At 30.8% G+C, this 23,287-nt stretch overlaps 3 protein-coding genes across 4 annotated transcripts; 1 reads left to right on the top strand and 2 right to left on the bottom strand.

Annotated features, from left to right (window-relative positions):
- Positions 1-720: 720 nt before the first annotated feature.
- Positions 721-5,274, top strand: LOC8277591 (proteinaceous RNase P 2). The gene is made up of 6 exons (XM_002529011.4): positions 721-1,782; positions 2,323-2,424; positions 2,541-2,713; positions 2,802-2,922; positions 3,730-3,798; positions 4,513-5,274. The coding sequence occupies exons 1-6, from the start codon at positions 736-738 to the stop codon at positions 4,807-4,809; spliced, it is 1,809 nt and encodes a 602-aa protein (XP_002529057.2). The 5' UTR covers positions 721-735; the 3' UTR covers positions 4,810-5,274.
- A 2,232-nt stretch (positions 5,275-7,506) lies between these two features.
- On the bottom strand, positions 7,507-12,079 carry LOC8277590 (fatty acyl-CoA reductase 3). Its single transcript, XM_002529010.4, has 10 exons — positions 11,900-12,079; positions 11,705-11,808; positions 11,395-11,597; positions 11,166-11,266; positions 10,891-11,083; positions 10,476-10,637; positions 9,581-9,662; positions 8,407-8,676; positions 8,005-8,132; positions 7,507-7,883 (listed from the first exon to the last, which is right to left on the bottom strand). Exons 1-10 carry the CDS (start codon positions 11,976-11,978, stop codon positions 7,724-7,726), a joined length of 1,482 nt encoding a protein of 493 aa, XP_002529056.3. The 5' UTR covers positions 11,979-12,079; the 3' UTR covers positions 7,507-7,723.
- A 7,749-nt stretch (positions 12,080-19,828) lies between these two features.
- Positions 19,829-22,943, bottom strand: LOC8269652 (fatty acyl-CoA reductase 3-like). Of its 2 annotated transcripts, XM_048378713.1 has the most exons (10): positions 22,790-22,943; positions 22,599-22,702; positions 22,043-22,245; positions 21,822-21,922; positions 21,548-21,740; positions 21,182-21,343; positions 20,959-21,040; positions 20,581-20,850; positions 20,215-20,342; positions 19,829-20,098 (listed from the first exon to the last, which is right to left on the bottom strand). In XM_048378713.1, exons 1-10 carry the CDS (start codon positions 22,866-22,868, stop codon positions 19,939-19,941), a joined length of 1,482 nt encoding a protein of 493 aa, XP_048234670.1. In that variant the 5' UTR covers positions 22,869-22,943; the 3' UTR covers positions 19,829-19,938. The 2 variants fall into 2 exon arrangements, with proteins under 2 accessions (XP_048234670.1, XP_048234671.1); XM_048378714.1 differs by lacking the exons at positions 19,829-20,098; positions 20,215-20,342; positions 20,581-20,850 and having other exon boundaries at positions 20,950-21,040.
- Positions 22,944-23,287: the final 344 nt, after the last annotated feature.

Genomic DNA, 23,287 nt, shown 5'->3' with positions numbered 1-23,287 from the left:
AAAATCTCATTGCCAAATTCAATTCTTAATAATGGTTATAATTTAATTAAATATAATAAGATTAGTGGCTTCCCACCTCTCTTTAGTCAATGAAATGGAACAATTTTATAGGGTTTCTTCTCTATCAAACAAATTAAGTGATGAAGAATGGATGTGTTCACATAATATTCACAGCCTCTTTGGAATGTCTCCACCTCAAGAAACACCAGCTTCTTGTGGAAATATTATATATTACGGTGGGATTATTTATAAATACAATACATATTTATACTTGTGGAAAATATATTTTTAGATATAATATATCTTAGACTAAGTCTAACCGACCTAGTTTTAAGACTTTATATTAATTCATCAAAAAGTTTTTTTCTAGTCTAGATTCTTATGATTAATATATATTCATTAATTTTAAATAATTTATGCGGCAATCATTCAATATTAAAATGCAAAACTCTCGTACATATGTATTTTTTTATTATAGTGATATATATATCCAGTATAGATAAAAAAAGACTTGTGTTTTATAGACTTAGATCATATTACTATGTTCGCAATGTGATATAATTATGCCTTTTGAAATTAGCTCAAAATATAATCTAATTTGATCTTTAAAAAATCTAAATTTCAGCCCAACCTAAATTTAAAAGGCCCTAAATACGACTGGCTGAACTAAATATATGTTCTCTAGATTTTAGACTTCAGCCCAAGCATTCCAAATAGTTAATCACCCAAACGACAATGTCGTTTTTCTCTCTCACTCCACCATCATGTACTGGACTTGTCAATTGGGATTCTGGGGTTTTATCAATTTTGAATTTAGGGTTTATCAATCTCTTTTTTCTTTTTTTCCAAGTTGCACCAATGGCCACTGGAACAACAACAACAGCTCCAATGGGAAAAAAGAAACCCAATAAGAAGAACCAAACCCCAGAATCCCAATTCAATTACAACCTCAACTTTTACTCAAAATCAAAAGATCTCAATTCTGCTATATCTCTTTACAAAACCGCAATTTCCAATAAAACCCAACTCAATCAACATCACTATAACACTCTCCTTTACCTATGCTCAATCTCTCTTAATGACCCATCAGAAAAGGAACTTGCTTTACAAAATGGGTTTGACATATTTGAACATATGGTGGCTACTGGGATCAAACGTAATGAAGCTTCAATTACTGCCATTGCTAGACTTGCTGCAGCTAAAGGGGATGGTGATTATGCTTTTAATTTGATAAAAAATATGTTGGTTGATAATCAATTACCTCGATTGAGGACTTATGATCCCGTGTTGTTTTGTTTTTGTGAGAAGTTAGAAGCTTTTAAGGCTTACGAGGTGGAGGATCATATTGTTAGTATGGGAATGAATTTGGAGGAGTTGGAGATTGCTGCATTGTTGAAAGTTAGTGTGGAGACTAAAAATAAGGAGAGGGTTTATGGGTATTTGCAGAAATTGAGGAAAACAGTGAGGTGTGTTAAGGAGGAGACTGCAAAAATAGTTGAGGATTGGTTTAAGGATTTTGAGGTGAATGGGAAGGAATTGGATGTGGGTTTGGTGAGAAAGGCTGTTGTGAAGAATGGAGGTGGGTGGCATGGGCTTGGGTGGATTGAGAAGGGGAAGTGGGGGGTGAAGAGAGGAAACATGGATATGGATGGAAGATGTTGTTGTTGTGGGGAGAGTTTGGCTTGTGTTGATATTGATGATCTGGAGACTGAGAGGTTTGCAGGATCTTTAGCAGGTTTGGCTATGGAAAGGGAGGTTAAGGCTAACTTTAGTGAGTTTCAGGTGAGTAAAGTTGAGGTTACTTGTTTATGTCCTTTTCTCCTAAGGGTAGAAGAAATAAAGACCATTGTTTTAGGATACAGGAAGAAATAAATACCAGTGTTTGGGGATTCGGTGTTGCTACATTAGTTGATTGTTTTGGCATGCTTATTATTACATAATAATGTCAGTAGTATTATTAATGACATGCACCATCTGCTTTAGTGGGTGTTATTATTTGGGATGGTGATAGAGGTTATTCCTGGTTTTATTGGTTTGCAGTATGAGTGTCCAGTGTCTATTGTTTTGTCTTGCTCCTTTGCTTCTTCAAATGCATGGATATAAGAAATATGCTGGTTTAAAAAGACCATAGACTATTATACATATTTATTATTAATTCTATTTTAATAGTTAAGGGATCCTCTTTGTCTTCTAAAAAGAAGTTGAGTCGTAACGGATCTCTTCTCGCTTGACTTGATGAAAGTAAAACGTGAATTACTTCACATACGGAAAAAAATTGCAATCTTCATGGTAATTTTCTTCTTTCTATACTTTCTACCACAGGATTGGCTGGACAAAAATGCTGATTATGATGCAATAGTGGATGGAGCAAATGTTGGACTCTACCAGCAAAATTTTGCAGAAGGCGGATTTAGCATTTCTCAGGTTGTTAATTTTCTGTTGTGGATCTTTTTCTTTTCCATTCTATTTAGCCTGTTTCTGTTGCACCTTCAGTTTAATATTTCAGTATATTTCTTGTTCTCAAAATTGCTCTATTGTAGCTTGATGCTGTTGTTAAAGAACTGTATGATCGTAGTGGAAAATGGCCACTTATTGTCTTGCATAATAAACGGGTGCGGGCAATCCTTGAAAATCCTTCCCAGAGAAACCTGATTCAGGAGTGGACGGAAAAAGACATTCTTTACACAACCCCTCATGGTTCCAATGATGACTGGTATAAACATCTGGACCAGACCTTATGTGTGTTCTTCTTTTGATATACAATTTTTTTTTTTTTTGAGTTTTTCTGAAACAAAATTCAGGTATTGGCTTTATGCTGCTGTAAAACTGAAGTGTCTGCTCGTCACTAATGATGAGATGCGAGATCATATTTTTGAACTTTTAGGAAGCAGCTTCTTTCTCAAGTGGAAAGAAAGGCATCAAGTATGTCGTTTCTAAGAATCTGGTCTCATATGTAACTGTTGTTTCTCACTCTCTCTGTTCTCTAATGCAATACTTGTTTTGTAAATTTCTTTTAATTTTTAATCTCAGTTCTTCCAATAAATCTGATTTATATTTGCAAACCAATAAGAATGTGTCTGCTTTTAAATTTTAAGCTGCACCTATCTTTTACCTCAGTCTCCGCAGTAACAGACACGTTTTTCAGGAGGCATCTTAGATTTTCAAGATGTCAATTTTGAAATTAGAAGCACCAGGTCATATTCCATCTGTGAAATGATCTTGTGGTGAATTATGGTTTGCAGGCACTATATTACAGATAGATATTTTCTAATATATTGTAGTATTATATTTATTATGAAATTATTTATGCAGCTCTGGCATTCAATAAGTGTACAGTGTCAAATATAGCTATTATTTAGTTGATAAGTTGATTTCCATATTTTAGGGATTAGAACTTTGCTTATCACGTTTTTCTACTGTAGTTGTATTGATGTGTGTGTCTGTTGCAGGATGAAGGGTAAGAATAGTTTTAACTTGTATTCCTCACAAACTATTGTGTGCATGTTGGTGTCATTGGGAAAGTATTTCTGTTTCAACATTGAGCATCCATCTTGATCACAGTGTTTAATATGCATTAGAAATCTAAAGCAAAATTCTTGTTGGGCCAGTCTGAAGATTATCCTTCTTAAATTTACTATATTTTTCTTTTAGATGCATGCTGCATCATGATAGTTCTTGTATATTCTCTCGTTACTGATATTTGACAGTCTATGATGGATTGACTTGCAGGTGCGATATACCTTTGTGAAAGGCAAGCTGAAACTTCAGATGCCACCTCCATTTTCTGTCCTGATCCAGGTACCATATGGTCAAACATTGTTTTGGCTTGTGGCATGTATTGCTCATGAGATTTCTATTTCTTTGGCTTCTCATACTTAATAATCAGGATATGAGCTTAAGGAATTCAATGGATTCACTAGTGTGTTACTGGTTATTTCACAATAAACTTGTTTCTATATGAGAACTCTTGCATGGTTAGTCCATAACTGAATGCTCGCTGCTTCTAGAACTTGTCTTTTCTCGTCACTGTATTATTGAGTTGCACTTGGAATGATACATGATCATAAGACTAAGAGGATTACATATTTCACCTTTGATAGAAAGAAATGTTGTTGAGAGTTGCCTACAACTCGGATAATTTTTTATTGCTTACGAAAATTAGCATATGCCAACATGCATTGACATATATTAAGTAGTGTCAACTGCCAAGCAGTATTTCTTTTCAGTGTTTTATATACTAAAATTGACTTGAACAGGGTTCAATCATGTTTGATGTGGGTCATTGCATTTTTTTTAGTTATTCTGTGTCTTTTACATGAATTTAATCGGTTTTAGCAATGGCATTATTCAACTGGTTGTCTTGTCCAGTTTTAATAACTATGATTTAAGTGTATGTAAGCTGCATGAGCATGGTCTGTTTGGTATATGTGGTGTGTTGTTTAATGTTGCTGGCACCAAATGATCAACGCCGACTTTATTAATTATAATCTAATAACTCTTTCTTGATTTCAGGAATCAGAAAAGGGATCATGGCATGTACCTATAGCAGGTGATGGAAATGAGGATTCTGCACAAAGCTGGCTCTGCATCACCCGGTCAAGTGCTTGTTATGCACCTGACAAAGATGAGATGAACATTGAAACTTTTGAAACTGAGTATCAGGATAGGATACTGTTGAGCCCCTCCAAAGCAAACTCTATCACAGGTTACAATGATATACTTGACAGCGAAGAATCTTTTCCGCATTCAGAGAATAAACCTGCAACACTGACCGGTAAAAGGAAAGGAAGGTCCACATCTCCTTCTTAGTTGTATCTCTCTTGCTACGTGTACACTGAGAAAGCTTGCTTGAGCATGTCTGTTGTAAGTTTATACAGTTCCCAGGCATGGGGAACTACTGAAATTCTGAACTTCATAGGTTCCAATTTTAAAAATCATTGGGTCGGAATGAGTTTTCCAGTATGTGGTCAAAGCGTTACATCCTGTATAGCACATGGGTTGATAGAGATGGCATTGGGAAAGAAGACTTGAGGAATTTTGCTGTTGCAAATTAAGCCATCAGAAATTAACTTTATTACTTTTTGTGCAACTATCCCTCAACACACATACTCTCTTGACGTGAGAGGCTGTTGTTCTGAATGAGTTTCATTCTGTTCCGCTCAGAATGACTGAGATGTATCATTTTATTATGAAAAACGGAATACAATATTTTTTGTTTCATATCAATCAAAATCTCGGCCATTTTAGATCGGAATGACCGAGATTGGACTGAAATTGTCATTCCGGCTGTGATTAACGAGATAGATCGAAATGAAGCAACTTTATAGAGAAAATATATATTATTGAGTTGAGTTAAGTAGTTCGGTAACACTTGTCTTTAATATAATAAAATCTCTTTTCTCTCTATCAATAAAAATAAAATGAAATTTAAAACTTCAAATAATCATCTATTTATTTTTATTTATTACCTTATCTTGCGGTATATGGTTTAACTATATTTTCTTTTCATTAAATTATAATTTTTTTATAATTTAATCTTATATTATTTAATAATAACAATTTAAAAGTTATGTAATTTGATTTTTATGGTTTTGTTTCATAAAATAATATTTTATAATTTAGGTGGTTATGTTATAGAAAGAGATTTTATTATTATAATTCTATAATAATAAAAAGTTGAGTATATGTACACTTGTTGCTTTCTAATATGCTATTTAATTAGATTATGGGTAATAATTTTATAGTGTTGTATTTTAATGATTTAAAATTAAATGATATAAATAATCTGGAACAGTCCGAAACCGGATACTGAAATACTTCCTTCTAATAATAAATCCGGAATATAACTTTGGTTTCACCTACTCCCTTCCAGCAAACTTCAGCAGCTTTGTATAGTCTTTCAGGAATTTGAATTTGGATAATATCTTTTTCTTGCCACCAGGAAGCATATACATCCACATATAGAAGACATCTAAAATATAAGGTGTGGATGAATTTCCTGATAGAGCCATAAAGTTTATTTTATTTTATTTCCTCAATTTAAATACTTTATATTGACAATCTTGTACGTAGGAATGCAATAGCTCAAAATAATCTAAGTCCTAACTTCTGGCATGAAAGTTGTACTTATAATGCCTTCAAAAGCAATACATATAAATGCCATCCATGTGGGAAATATAGGCTTTGTGCCCTGGAAATGTCTTTATTGAGCTATCTTGATGGAGCTTTTAGGGGCATTTGACACTGAGGTGGGAAATTTTTTAGAATTGCTTTTGGAAAAAAGCAGGGAAATTAATATATTTCTCGAAAGCAGGTTTAAGAAAATTAGTTTATAAAAAATTATAAAAATTAATATATTTTATTAAAAAAAAAATTCAAACCAGTTTTTGAACACCCATTTTCTCATGGAAAATTTATAAAACTTGAAATGTGAATACTCATCATGTAATCTTCTGAATCAATCTTTGTAGGATCAAACTTAGACCACCCATCTAACGCATCAAGACTTGTCTCTTTCCTTGTTATTTTCTGCCTCTCTTTGTTTGTATCATCAAAACTATAAACAAATGGGAGATTTATAAATATGATTAGTAACATGGTGAAAAAGAAAGTATAAGATATGGGCTATGGATGAAGTGCTCTTACATGTCTCGAAAGAATGTTATGGTTTATAAAGATCTATTAATCGCATCACCAATTTGGTTTTGTTTTGTTTTGTTTTTTTCTTTATCAAGATTCATATAAATATCTTGATATTTCTGCAACATCAAAGTATTTGCCAATTGCAAAACCTGAGAAAGGTATAACAAAACAAACAACTCATTAATATCATATCCTTATAATTACTAAAGTCTAAATTCTAATGATTGTCTTAATACTCCTCAATTAATTTTTTTTTTCATCACAAGGTTGATAGGGTACGAGCCATTATACAATAAAAGCCGCTTTGCTCTTAGAGCATCTCCAGTAAACGCTTTGCATATATTAAATAATTTTCTTAGATATATTTAAATTTAACGAAAAAATGACTGTCCACTTCTGTGCAAGTGTATAGCCGATCGAAAGACAAAAACAAATAGCCTCTCATGGGAGGCAATACTATACTTGCTGCTGGCCCTGCCAATGTAGTGTTTCGCAGACTATATTGGCAAGGTCAGCTTTCACATGGTCGCTAGGTTAACTAGCAACCTTGTGCCAGCTCCTCCCATGCCATTATATACATACACTCTTTAACATCTTTCTTATTTCTTATTGGGTTATTTTGTAAAAGGTTTTATTGTTTAGTAAAGGAAGAGAAAAAGAAAGATATAGAGAATAAAGAGAGTAACCGGGGAAAATAGAAAGAGTTGAGCCTAAAATGAGATAACCGACTTGTGGTACAAGAGGATGCGTTGGAGGACATTGGCATTCCTTTGTGATAGAAATTAAAATATTTCAGGGCATATCACAGAGATTATTAAAACGTTAATTTTTATAGAAACATCCATAAATTATTTCTAACAACACTTGACAATGATGATGATGATGATGATCATAAGAATAGAAAGAGGTCACAAGACTAAACAGTGGCACACTATGTGCCTTTCCACTCAAATGAAACAAAGAAAAGAAAAGGAAGAGGAAAATACAATTAAATGATATGAATATCCAAATAATTTACTACTGGTTTTAAAGGCTCTAACTTAATGTTGAACCTCCAAAACCTCAACTGATGCAATGATTCTTACATTGTATATTTAACTAGACCAGGAATGTGAACACCCATCATGTAATCTTCCCAGTCGATGGTAGTAGGATCAAAGTTGAATTCATCCATTTCTTCAACTTCAAGACTTCTCAGTCTTGCTTCTGTTCTTAGCTTCTCTAAGTTGGTATCATCAAATCTATAAACAAATTTAAAGGCAAAATTTTTACATGTTAACAGTGATGCTTATGTAATCAAGATAAACATAAGTGCAAGTAAAAAAAAAAATGAACAAAAAGGAATAAGAATAGTGCTCTTACATGCCCTCAAAGAACAGATAGGATTTATAAAGGTCTACCAATCTCTGCACCAATTTTACTTTTCGATCCAGAAGCCTATACTTGTCCTGATATTCCTTCAACACCAAAATAGTTGCTAATTCGAATGCCTAGGAAAGAGTATAAATTGGAAATAAACAAGTAATTATTTAACATGATAATAGTAAGAGGAAAAGAAAAGAAGAATGCATGACATCTTAATATATATATACATATTAAGGTGCATGAATAATTTAGAATATTCTGTAAATTGTGGTGCAGTATCTATATTTTGTTACTACAGTCTTTTATCATTGGTCCAAATTCAATTCATTGTCCTATTTGAATGCACATTTCTTTTACTAATTATGATTAAAGTTAATTATTTATTAGATCACAGCGAACCTTCAATGGAAGCTGAAAACAAACAGCCATATACATATGAAAACTGGTCATAGAGCTCAAAACAATGCCCTTGCCAATCTTTACTGGACTTCCTTCCTTGTCAATCCATGGATTTGCAGAGAAATAACGATAGGCGAAATCATGAATATTTGAGAATTTTAAAGGATTTCTCAATGAAGATCCTATTTGATAAATAATTTCTGAAGATTGCTTCTGGTAACGAGTCGCCATGGCCACAATGATACCATTTACCACCATGTCTGCTGGTATCTGTATAGAACATTTTTTTCCCAACAATTATTTATTAAAAATATGAAAATTTTGGCAAAATCGCCAATTCAAAATGAAAATAGCAGCAACAACAGTAATAAGACTTTCCTAGCAGTGCATCTGATTAATAAGGTTGAGTTTCATATTAATTTTTATTTTGGATGATTTTTTAAATTTTAAAAATTTATTTCGCAAAAAGCAGATAAATAAATGTTTAAGAAAACAGTTTATAAAAAAGTTAAAAAATAATCATAAATTCTTATGTTATGTCAATTCCTCGGAAACAGAATAACGGATATTAAATCAAAAAGTTTATAAATCTGTTTTTTAAACACTCAACGGCAATTCTAAATACACCCTAGATAGATATATATATTTTTGATTGTCTAATCTAAATATATGTCATCACCTATATACTAAACTAATAGATGATCGATATATATTTATTAATTTAAATAATTAAACATGTGTCAATCATTTAATGTAAAAATATAAAACACTCATATATACATATCATTTTCTTATTGGTTGAGATATATACATTTGATTTGATGTAGCTAAGAATCACCTACTTCTACTTATTATTTAGGTTACTTTAGTTGTCAGATATTTATCTATACATTAAAATCGACTAGGCTAACTTAGTAAATAGTTTGAATTTTATGAAATTAGTGTTGATCTAACTAATTAAATCATCATTTTAAACTAAACATTAAAGATAACATACTTTACAATTTTTATAGGTTAATTTATTAATTGGGCAACTAATTTAACAAGTTAACAGTTTCATCATTTAAGAATCAGAATTAAAATAAGGAACATAACAGCTAAAAAATCTATAAATTTATTCATAAACCAGGTACACTGTATAGTTTCTAATAATAAATGGCAGAGATTAGCTTACCACATCGAGAATTGATCGAGGGCTAGAGACAAAACATGTAATTTTTCGTTTGCCATAGCCCACAATTACACTATCAATAGTCCTGTCAAGAGAACACATGTTATAGAATTGCCATTGTACCCATTAAATATATGTGGCTTCTACTGTTACTTTATTTAAAATAAAATGATTTGATCACCAGGTCAAATACCTAATGGGAGAACTTTGTCGAGTTCGATAGAGATTTCAAGTTTGAATCTCCATTTCATTTTTTATAATAAAAAAATAATTTAATTAAATTATTTTTTTATTATAGGTAATTTATAAATATATTAATCTTATCAATTAAAATTTATATTTAAGAGTGACTAGTAATTGGTTGAATTCTTTTGTAACTTTATAAATTAAATAATTTTTTATAGTTTTTATGAAAGATTTATAATATTATAAAAATATAATTACTTTTACGTAAATCAATAATTTATATTATAAAAGATAATAAAATTTGTAAGTGCAAAATGAATCACAATCTTATGAAAAATGACTATCAAAATAATATTTTATAATTGTTATTACTTACAAAAAAATTTCTATTACTATGAAAATATGATTAGTTATGTATAAGTAAATAATGTATGAAAGAAATTAAGTTTCTAAAAAATAATACCATTTTTATAATTGGAAAAATAATTATTATAAAATTTATAAATTTTAGAAAAATATGAATTTTTTATACTATCTGGATTATTTCAGTATTTTAATATTCTAGTTGGTAATCTATAACTAAAATTAAAACTTTTTTATATTTAAATATATTTAATTATTTGACAATTTCTTATTGATTAAGGTATCTTAGCCTACATTAGGATAAGGCATTGAGATTCAAACAACAAAATTAGAAAGAAAAAAGAAATACCTGACACCTTCAATCCAACCAGGAAATGGTTGTTTATAAGTACTGGTTATCATCGTTGGTCTTATAATAAGCAGAGGCAAATTCTCTTTCATATGCACTAAAAGCATCTCTGCCATTGCCTTTGTAAATACGTAAGTGTTTGGCCATCCAAGCGCCCTTGCCCTATTCGCAAGTAAGATTACAAATTTATTATCTAAAAACATAAGTTTAAGGACTGAATCAAATCAAGATTATTTAACAATCATGATTACAATTACTTTTTGATATGTACTTAGGAGAGATCATTATTAGGTTAATCGAATTATACCCTTAAAAGAACCGACATCACTGATTTCATTTTTAATTTTATTTTACTTTTTACCAGGTCTGGTTAACCTTTATTGACTGAAATCGTACTAAAGTGAGTACTTAATACCTTTCGATGCCAAAATCCTTCATGATTGCTGTAATTTCTTTCTCTGAAGCATTTTCTGATTCAAGTTCATTTAGTTTTTCTTGCACTAGTTTCTTTTCTTCTTCGATATCTATTTTACTGTTACCCTTCTTGCCTTCACCCATTGGAAATGGCTTCTCTAGTATAAGTCCTGTATCTTCTCCACATACATAAGCTGACAGAAAAAACACAAGAATTAAAGAACAGCTTAAAAGTAAGTTCCCACCATGTTTATATGACAAAAACTTTGTAAGTACCGGTAGAGACATGGACGAGCATCCTGATTTTAAGACATTTCTTCGCAAAGTTCAAGACATGCAAAGCTCCCAGTGTATTGATTCCTAGTGCAACATCATATCTTCATTTACATAACCCCCAAAAAACAGATAAAAGAAAAAGAAATTTCAATTAGTTTGTATATATGTTAAGAACTTAACAGAATTTAATAAAAGTGAAAAAGAGAAAAGTAATAATCCTTATACTTACCTTTCATCAAAGTTGGTTGTGGCAGCAAAATTAATCACCACATCAATATCTTTCAACATCTCATTCCTTAAGTTAGAGTCTTTAATCCCTAAGTCTTCACGAGAGATATCACCAGGAATAGGAGTCATCTTCTCTGATACAAAGGAATTCAGACTTGCACCATATCTCTCCCTTAGAACTTTGAACAAGTCCTTCCCTATGACCTGTCGTCCAAGAAAAATTGTCAAGAGAAATTACATCCTATAATATTTGTAAATCTGCAGAACTTAGACAGATAGCATCTTTTGACATTGCGAGTCAGATATTGTACCTCCTTATTTAGGCGCTCCATGGCAGAGTTAGCATCTGCGGCTCTTAAAAGAAGGTAAAGCTTCTTCACATTTGGTTGAACTCTCAGTACCTTCTCCACAAAAACTGTACACCCATCAAAGAAAACTTGTCAGTAATTAAACCTAATAAAAGCTTTGTACTAAGCAAATGGAGGGATGAGAAAGGGCATATATACCCTTTGCTAGATATCCAGTTGCACCAGTGACCAAAATGGTCTTGTTATCAAGAAACTCAATTACACTTCCCAAGTCCATTGATTTAGAAGATAATTATCCAACTCTGTGTGTATCAGTTTTTCTTGCCGGTGGTTTTGATTTTTGGGAATGTGAATTGAGGTGCAACTTCGCAAATGTGGTATTTAAATTTATAGCTGACAGCTTACCAAACTCATGTTATGGGGCGTACATCAACGGCTAGGAATGATTAGATTAGATATCACAATGGCTAAGGCACGGGTAACTTTTATATTTTTACTTCTACCTAAGAGGATGTACTTCTTTTTTTCTTAATAAATTCCATTATAAAATTTCTAATATTCTTAGAGTGTTGTATTATTCATATTAATTGTTTACTTATATTAATTATCTAATCAATTTAGATATTATCTAATTTGACATAATAAAATTTAAATAGATATTCAAATTGCCATCGGTTTCATATATATATATATATATATTTTTTGTATTTTTACTGACACGTAAGTTTTATATTTTCTTAGATTATCTAATTTTTAGATGAAGTTTTTTTTGTCTAAATTTAATAAATATTTTTACTTATATATCAAACCTATAGATAATTGATACATATTTATTAATTTTAATAATAAATTATATATTTATCTAATATTAAAATATAAAATATTTATACATATTAATCATCTTCCTATTAATTGCAGCCTGACATTAATGTTTGCACATTAATTGGGTTGCAAACCCATGTTCATGCGCCCATCCTCTCCATTCAGATTATCCAATACCAAAAAGTACAAATATTCAAAGCCGCATTAAATCCATTTGTCTTTTTCACTGAATTAATATTCTGAACCTTCTCAAATCTATTCATAAACTAGTTTTAAAATGGACACCAAAAACACCTTACATGACACTAATTTGAGCTTTAATTTTGGGTATGTATTTATCACATCACTTAATTCTTACCGGCCATCAAAAGTTATTGTAATTGCTAAGCTTTTCTTTTTACCTAAATTTACCAAAAACAAAAGAAATTGAACAAAATTACCACATGCAAAAATTTGATTTTTTTAATCATTAGTCATGCTTTTGAACTATCTTCTTTGGCATAAATTTAATATTTCCTACATTTCATACTAACTGTTTAGTAATTCATTCGGATTAAGAAAACATTGAATAAAATTAACTATAAAAAATTATTAAATTAAAATAATTTATCCTTGTATAGATATTGTAAAATAGTAAAAGAAATTAATATTGTATTTAAAAGTGATAAATAATTAAAATATTTTAATTTTTTTTGAAAAAAAACAATTAGTATAAAATTGATGAATAAAACAAATGAATTACCTTTGACTGATCCGCATTAAGTGTTGTGCAGCTGCCTTAACTCTGAATGGGGCTTTAGCCTTCAATGGCTCCTTTTTGTGTCCACCCTTATTAATGACCATGGAAGATAACTCTGTTAGTAAAATTTATGGGGCAAAACTATAGGTTATAATTTAATGGGGCGATTGAAAACGGGATTGCAATGGTAAATACTCTTTTGTTCTTCTGAGATTTCATTCAGCTGATGATGATGGACATGCATTATTGGGAGAGGTCCAAGAAATAATTAATAATATATTTTGAAATAACATTAACTTGGAAGCATAAATGTTACACTAAACAAGTATATGGAAAATCTTGCTTAAATTAAAAAAAAAAAAAAAAGGTACCCCTTCTAATATTTTGGAATCATATTGATAAAAAGTAGATTATAATTTGAAACGGTCAAAATAAAAAAGAAATTAAAACAAAGAGAGTATTTACCTAGTGACTCAAAAAAATTTAAATTCTTGCATATTTTCATAATTTTATCCAATATTTCTAATTATGATTTCAAAACTTGATTATAAGACAATTAAAAAATATTGTGAGATAAATAACAAATACATAACTAAAACTTAAATTTTTTAAATATAAAAATGCATAAAGAAAGAGACATTTTAGATATTTAGATATTACGATATGAATGAAAAAGAATTAACTGAATTCAATATTATCGCTTTTGCTACGGTTATCCCAATTGATGCTTCTATTATTTATCATCATATGCCAATCTATTGCCACCGTTATCACCATTGTTATTATCTGTTCATCATCGCCTCAATCTTTTCTCTTATTCTGATGAAAAGAACATGAAAAATGTGAGCTTCTTTCTATAGAATAATGCAAGTTTAGGTCGCCTTGATATAATTATCCATCTTTTTATTTAAGAGTGCAAACTTTACACTCTTTTGTGTAATAGTGCAAGAAACAACCTTAGAATGGGCTCCAAAAGAGAATTCCTGTCTCGGGCCCTCTGTATATTAATTGGGCAGCAACAGTTCGTTGGGAACTTAATCAAACATATGGTTGTAATTGTATTGTGGTCCATGTGTACTTTGCTACAACCAAACTTAACTGCCACCCCATATGTACTTTTATTTTCAAATTTCAAATATTGATAATATCTCTTCTATCCGGAAAAGAAATAAGCCCCCCTTTTATTTCTAATATTTTCCTTTTCATAAATATCTAAAAAAATAGCTTTATTTAATGCAAGTCTCAAAGTGATAAAGTTGTAAACTTGATTAAAGTGCCGATTAATAAAAAATAATGATGTATTAATGTCGGGATATATATTAAATAAGAGAATTTTATAAAATTAATAAATTAATTACATTGTAAAATTGTGCTTTATAATTTAGGATAAAAAGATGAGCCTATGAAGATACTACTTTTAAATATTGAGTTTAGGAGTATCTTATACGGAGAGTCGAGTATCATTCTTTATTTTATATTTAATAAATGCATTATAAATATTTATACATTTAATTTGATTTAATTGATATTTCTTATTTTTAGTTTCTATTGGTAAAAACTAAAAAATAAAAAAAATAAATAAAACTATTAATACTTATGGAAATAAAAGTAAAATAAAGAATAAAAATATAAAAAATATATTAGACTTAAATAAAGAAACTTACTTTTTATATTTAACTATTCCTTAAAATGCTCTTTATTATAAAAATTATATAAAGAACACCATTCGAGATGCTCTTATAAGAAAGGCAAAGAATCTTTTCTTTATTATCTTCTTTCTACTTTCTCTCTAAAAATAAGAAATATATTATATTTATAATTAATTTAAAGTTATTAAATAAAGCAAATAAAAATGGTACTTTTATAATACTCTTACAGATTTAGGAAATTTTTTATTTTAAACACATTCAATCATTGTTAATTTGTTATCAGTTTTTAAGAACGTAGCGAGTATTTGGCGATTGATACGGGTATTCACAAAAACACTAAATGATCAGAGATTTCATGTCAAATTTGAAAAGATTCGGCGCTAAGAGAAAATGCGTTCATCCGCAACGAGAGTGCTTCCGCATTACTCCGAGTGGAAAAATTATATTATAGTTTAGTTGTAAAATATGATGCATTGCTTATTATAAATAGATCATAAAAGAAAGCGCTTAGCACTCCGTTTTGGCTCAGTAATTTTCTGGCACACAAAAATCAATTCCAATTAGCTATGACCGGGTTAGAGAAAAGGTTCAGACAGGCCCCTTAACTATGGCTCAGGGACCATTTGAACCCTTATTGATTTTTGTGTTCCCAATATGAACTTTTTGTTTCAAAAACAGCTCATTCAAGCCCTTCTGTTAGAGTCAGCCAGAACAGAGTTTATTCTTCTGACGGGCCCACTTGATTTGCTCATATTAAAGCTGACTTGGCCACTTTTTTGCTTAAATAAAATTTTATGTGGCACCTAGGATCTACTCCTGTTGATTTTCTTAGCAAAAAAAGGGCAGTTGCTGATGTGTCTATAAATCAATGGCTACAAAAGTAATCTCATCAATTAAGCAATGAGGTTTGTCCCACAATGTTAAAACTCCAAAACCTCCATCAGCCACTCTTTTATCAATCACCCATGCCTTTGTCAATTTTCATCTTCCTGTTCTTTTTATCCTCACCACCAATGCCGTCATCACCATGAGCCACCGTCATTGTTTTCGTCCACCATAGCCATCTCGCCATCATTATCAGCTAAAGAATCGCCCATTCTTTTCTAATCCGCATTTTCTCTTTCTTTCCATCCTCGCCATTAACACACACAACTGATCCTTGTGTTTGTTTTCTTATTCTCTTATATATATTTATCTTTTGGATCAAAGGAGATGTTGTTTTCTTACTTTTTTTAATCCAAAAGGCTCTTTCTTTAGCTGTGTTTTTCACTTCTCTTTCTTATGACAAATGCATACTTTTTTTTTTTCTTTTTGCTACATTGATTTATTCTTTGGTTAAGTTATTATTTTGATTGAAACAGATCTAAATTCTTGAAAGAGAGAGAGAAATTATACAAAAGCATTTCAAATTTGGCTTCTTCTTTTATTCATGAGAAAAGGAAGCAGCAAAAGTCTACTTTCTTTAATGGATAACTGAGTTTTTTTTTCTAAAAAAAAAGAAGTTTTTTTAATCATGGATTGAAATGGGTTTCTATAAATAGGAAATGATAATTTGTAGAAATAACAAAATATAATACTTCTCCTTTTCCTTAAGCTAAATTAGAGAAAAAAAAATCAACTATAGAACAATTAATCATTATGATGTAGCTAATTATGCGTGATGTTAAAGAGGAAGATGTCACTCACTGTACTTCTATCGGCTCATTGATGTAGTGCTCCAACCCCAGGAAGGGCATTTGATTAGGGGAGTTGAAAATAAGCGTAGATCCGGAGATTCCCAAATAAGTCAACCTTTCAAACTGCTGCTAAATTCATGGGCAAGAAAGAGATAATCTGGTGAATTGAAACATCTTGGTAACCAGAGGGAGGAGACTGTGAGACTGACTTTCGGAATTGAATGCACAGTCATTTAGTCAGTTCATAATAATCTTTGTAAAGCAAGAGGCAAAGCTTCTATGACAGTTTCCCCCTCATGTCATATGGTCGTTGGCCTTTCCTAGCCCCCCCCATTCGTCGCTTCTAGTGAAGCTGCGAGCCTACCCTTCTCGTAGTTTGTTACGTCAGCTCTAAAAGGGTAAGTTGCATTGGCATCGAGAAAGTTCCGTGGCATGGAGTTTGTAATTGCATAAAAGGAGTCAAAGTGATAACAGACAGTGGTAGTGGTATTAAAATGGTAATTGCAATAATAAGATGATGTGTCAAACTAAATTAATTTTTTTATGTACTTATATATATATATTCCATGTCCATGAAAGGAAAACGTGACGGCTGTTAAATTTCAAAGATAAGAAGGGGCTAAATGAGCTGATTTTGAAACAAAAACTTTCTATTGGGAAAAAAATAACAATAAGGGCTCAAATAGTTATTTAAACACTATGTAACTTCCTTTGTAAGAAAGTAAACTGCTAAATTATTTATAGGGTAAACTGCCATCAATCGGTTTCTGGTACACCCATACAAGAATTAGCAATACAATTTCGAATGATAAAAAACAAACACAGAAAAAAATAAAGAAAAAACAATACAATTAGTTATACAAATGGCTTTAAAAGTTCGAATTTAATGCGAAGATTTTGTGTAGCCCTTTAGGAACTCAAACAATGCAATCATCATTATATTACATATTTAATTACATTACATATTTAACTAAACCAGGGATGTGAATACTCATCATGTAATTTTCCCAGTCAATTTCTGTGGGATCAAAGTCAAACTCATTCATTTCTTTATATTCAACACTTCTCTCTCTTGCTTCTATTCTTAGCTTCTCTGAGTTGGAATCATCAAAGCTGTAAACAAATTTAAGGGCAAAATCTTTACATGTTCATATTGATGCTTATGCATTTAAAGAAACAAAAAGAAAGTACAAGGACCCAAAAGAAAAAAGAAATAGTGCTCTTACATACCTGCCCTCAAAGGAACACATAGGGTTTATAAAGTTGTACCAATCTCATCACCAATTTTACTTTTCGATCAAGAACAGTACACATGTCCTGATAGTTCTTCAATACCAAAATAGTTGCTACTTGCAATGCCTAGGAAAGAGTTTAAATTGGGAATAAACAAGCAATTATTAGTATGACGCTAGTAAGAGAAAAGGAAAAGAATGCTTGACATTTTATCATAATTTGTGGTTTATGAGCTATAATTTATTCCTTCATTAATAGTAGGTCTTGTTAAGGAAAATACAGCATTTTGCCACTATTTTCAGGGCATACATAGTGATCTTAATAGGAAGATCAACTTTGTAATGAAACTGGTGGAGCTTTACAGGCCATACTTGTTCTTCCAGGGAGTGTATGTCTCCATGCTCAAACCACACTGTATCTATCAAAATTAACTATGATTCTTTTAATAAATTTTTCATTTAAACCGAACTCCCGACATGCAGTTCGATGACATAAATACTTGAAAAACTACGAATGGCGGTAGAGAAAATGGTACAGAGATTGATATGTTCTATTTCGACCCGAAATCCATTGATTGGGAAGATTACTTCGTTAATGTTCATATTCCTGGTGTGGTAAAATATGTTTTCAAATAATGTTACATGCAAAAAGAAAAAAGGAAAAAGAAAAAAAGAAAGGAGGTTGTTTGTTCTCAAGAAAATTGTATCTACATTTTTATGTGGTATGGGAATTAGTAATATCATTTATTCATGGCGGGATTACTTAAAAATGTATCCGCCAAAATGATTAGGAACTTTCTTAAAAGTGAGTTAATTGTGATATGATTCCGATGTTTCCCCGATTAATGTAGTTTAAAATTGTTGTGAAAAGTTTGTTTAGAGTTAAATAATGATTATGTTCATTAATCTTTTCAGTTATTTTGTCCCATGTAAATGGAAGGATTGGATTGTGATTTGCTTTAAGTAGAGACAATCTCATGATGTTTAATTATTCCATGCTTAAATATTCTTTGCAATTTTCCAGCAAAAGAATAATCTAATTAAGCTAAGAATTTCTCATTCCTAAAAATAAAAACGTTCTTGTAACTTGAACTAAACGTGAAGAATAGTTATGATAAGGCTAATATAAAAGTGATAGGACCTGTAAGCATGTGGAATAAGCAATTAGCACAGGAATACTTTTACCTGTTAAATGGTTAAAATTGATATATTGTGAGAAAAACATCATAAAAAGCTTCGGAGATATGTGACTTTTAGCTCTTATAGGTATAATAGAAAAGGAGACCATTAAATCTGCTCAATAAGTCACTGGTTTGGACCGGGTTTAATCGAGCTTGAATTATTTTAATTTTAGTTTGAGCTCGGTCTAGCCCGCCTATATAGACCCAAGATTGTAACGAATTTTTTTTTTTGCTTTTATAGATATATAAATTTTTATTTATAATTTTTTAAGCAAAGTATAATTGCTAAATAGGCTTCAAAGAAACAATATTTCTAAATCTGTTTATAAGATAAACAAATTTTTTAAAATTTAAATTCACAAAGATATTAAATAAAATTATGTAAGAAATTTTAGTAAATTTGAGTGGGTCGGAAGAATATCCAAAGCCATGAATATATTTAGAAACCATATATGTCCTCGACCTAATAAGAAAATCAATTGAAATAATAGTAAAGAAATTTAGTTAATCTTGTATAATTTGGAATAAAGAGAAGAAGTGCATCTTTGCCTCTAAAATTTGTTGTGAGAAATTGAATAAACCCTTATACTTTTGTTTGGTAAATTTGTGAAAAATTAAAAGAATTTTACAGAATTATTAAAATAAACAAAAATTTGAATTTTTGTATATACTGAAACCAATTCCCATTAGGTATGACCTGGTTAATAAACATTGTCATTTTCTTTTTATGAAAGTAAACCTTCAGTTTATGCAACAGTAAATCAGTGCAAGAAAAAATAAGTTCATAAATCAATACGATAAAAACAAACAGAAAAAAAAAAGAAAAAGGAAAAAGCAATACAATGAGTTATACAATTAATAAATAATTATTGGCTTTAGAAGCTCGAATTTTTGTGTGTGGGGAAAGCCCTTTAGGAACTCAAACAATATAATGATTCTTACATTACATATTTAACTAAACCAGGAATATGAACACTCATCATGTAATTTTCCCAGTCAATTTCTGTGGGATCAAAGTTAAATTCATCCATTTCTTTTAGTTCAAGACTTCTCTCTCTTGCTTCTATTCTTAGCTTCTCTGAGTTGGAATCATCAAAGCTGTAAACAAATTTAAGGGCAAAATCTTTACATGTTCATATTGATGCTTATGTATTTAAAGAAACAAAAAAAAAATGTATGGACCAACAAAAGAAGGAAATAGTGCTCTTACGTACCTGCCCTCAAAGAACACATAGGGTTTATAAAGTTCTACCAATCTCATCACCAATTTTACTTTTCGATCAAGAACCGTACACATGTCCTGATAGTTCTTCAATACCAAAATGGTTGCTACTTGCAATGCCTAGGAAAGAGTTTAAATTGGGAATAAACAAGTAATTATTAGTATGACACTAGTAAGAGAAAAGGAAAAGAATGCTTGACATTTTAGTATAACTTGTGGTTTATGAGCTATAATTTATTCCTTCATTAATAATAGGTCTTGTTAAGATGTCTTTTCATTCTTCAATTCCAACTTTACAATATTTGTTAATAACTTTGATTTATAGATAAAATTAATTGTTAATTAAATGACTGCAAACCTTCAATGGCAGTTGAAAACGAAATGCCATATATATATAGAATTTGGTCATAGAGCTCAAGATAATGGCCTTGCTAGTCTTTACTGGAACTCCTTCCTTGTTAATCCATGGATTTGCAGAGAAATAACGATAGCTAAAATCATTCACACTTGATAACTTCAAAGGGTTTCTTAAGGAAGATCCTATTTGATAAATGATTTCTGAAGCTTGCTTCTGAGCACGAGTCGCCATGGCCACAATGATTCCATTCACCACCATGTCAGCTGGTATCTGTATAGACAATTTTGTAAGTTTTGGAAGTTTTATATTCTAGAAGCATAAAAGCTGTGGGAAAATCCGAAAGTCAAAAATAATAATAAAAGAGAAAGATTAGCTTACCACATCAAGAACTGACTCCGGCCTAGAGACAAAACATCCCACTTTCCCTTTGCCATAGCCCACGATTACACTATCAACAGTTCTGCCATGGAAACACACACGTCATAGAATAAACATGGAAATACATAACTTTGGCTGCCGCCTTAGGGTAGTAATAAGATAAAACTATTTTAATTAAGACTGAATCACTAATCTTGAAAAGAAATAAAAGGAGGATAATTACCTGGCACCTTCAATCCAACCAGGAAATGGTTCTCTATAAGTACTTGTTATCATGGTTGGCCGTATAATAAGTAGACTCAAATCTTCTTTCATATGCATTAAAATCATTTCCCCCATTGCCTTTGTAAATACATAAGTGTTTGGCCATCCAAACATCCTTGCCCTACACAGGAGTAAGGAGACAAATTTATTTTAGTCGGAAATGGTAAGGATTTTGGGGTCCTTTTACTCAAAAGGACCAGTTTAATGGCTGAATCAAATTAAAATTTTATATATGACTAAGTTGAAAAAGTAAATGTAAAGTTGATAATCGTTGGTATAATTATCTTAACATATAATGACTCACTCTAAACTAGTTACTTAATACCTTTCAATGCCAAAATCCTTCATGATTGCTGTAATTTCTTTCTCTGAAGCATTTTCTGATTCAAGTTCATTTAGTTTTTCTTGCACTAGTTTCTTTTCTTCTTCAATATCTATTTTACGGTTACCCTTCTTGGCTTCACCCATTGGAAATGGCTTCTCTAGTATAAGTCCTGTATCTTCTCCACATACATAAGCTGACAGAGAACATATGAATTAGAGAACAACTTAAAAAGTAAGTTCCAATCATGTTTATATGATGAAAACTTTGTAATTACCAGTAGAGACATGGACAAGCATCCTGATTTTAAGACATTTCTTCGCAAAGTTCAAGACATTCAAAGCTCCCAGTGTATTGACTCCTAGTGCAACATCATATCTTCATTTACAGAACCCAAAAAACAGATAAAGAGAAAGAAACTTCAATTAGTTTGTATGTTAAGGACTTTATAGAATTTAATAAAGTGAAGCAGAAAAAAGTAATAATCCTTATACTTACCTTTCATCGAAGTTGGTTGTGGCAGCAAAGTTAATCACCACATCAATATCTTTCAGAATCTCATCCCTTAAGTTAAAGTCTTCAATCCCTAAGTCTTCACGGGAGATATCACCAGGAATAGGAGTCATCTTCTCTGATACAAAGGAGTTTAGACTTGAACCATATTTCTCCCTCACACCTTTAAATAAATCTTTCCCTATGACCTGTCAGTCCAAGAAAATTTTGTCAGAAGAATTTACAAAGTTACTTAATGCATTTTATTATTTTGAAATACATCATTATTACACATATGTTGGTACATGATGAATAAGTATGTCATTTTATTATTTTGAAATACATCATTATTACACATATGTTATTTTTCATTTCATTCACATAAAAAATTAATGTCCTTATATATAACGTGTGACATGCTAAACATGTTATTTTATTATTTTTTTACAACTTACTACACTTAGTTATTAGTTTTAAAAGTTTAACTACTCGTTTGCCATTTTTTTTTTATAAACTCAGACATTAAAGGTATAATTATTCCTAGAGGAGTCGAATATAATACCTCCTGATTTAGGCGCTCCATAGCAGAGTCAGCATCTGTAGCTCTTAAAAGAAGATAAAGCTTCTTCACATTTGGTTGAACTCTGAGTACCTTCTCCACAAAAACTGCACACACCCATCAAAGAAAAAGTTGTCAGCAGAAATTTCACACTAAGAAAAAAGGAGAGAAGAGAAAGGGCATATATTATATACTCTTGGCTAGATATCCAGTTGCACCAGTAACCAAAATAGTCTTCTTCTCAAGAAACTCGAGTATGCTTCCCAGCTCCATTAATATTGAAGATATGTGTATCAGTTTTGGAAATATTTTCCGAGTTTTTTTCTTTCCTTTTTTGAGTGTATTAATTTGTGAAATGAGGTTCATTTTAACATGTGGTATTTATAAAGCTGTACTAGAACTTTCCAAAGCCGAACTTGGAAACTGCTTCAAGTTAGCGCTGACAGCTTACCTAAAATATGGGGGCCTGATCAAATAAAAGGGTTATAATAATTAACAGTCATCTCAACTCATCCATAATTTTTAAGGCAAGTTGATATTAGTGATTAAAACAAGAAATCTAACTGTTACTGTATATATGTGATATCTGTTCTTACTTTATTATATATAAGGTATCAAATACTTTATTTTATTAACCCTTAACATTTTAATGAATTAAATAAATATAGTTAAAATTCTATACCTTTTTTATA

Source organism: Ricinus communis, chromosome 8 (genome assembly GCF_019578655.1).
Source record: "Ricinus communis isolate WT05 ecotype wild-type chromosome 8, ASM1957865v1, whole genome shotgun sequence".
Lineage (NCBI taxonomy): Eukaryota > Viridiplantae > Streptophyta > Magnoliopsida > Malpighiales > Euphorbiaceae > Ricinus > Ricinus communis.
Note: the sequence above shows the minus strand (reverse complement) of the source record. Positions and strands in the feature narration are given on the sequence as shown.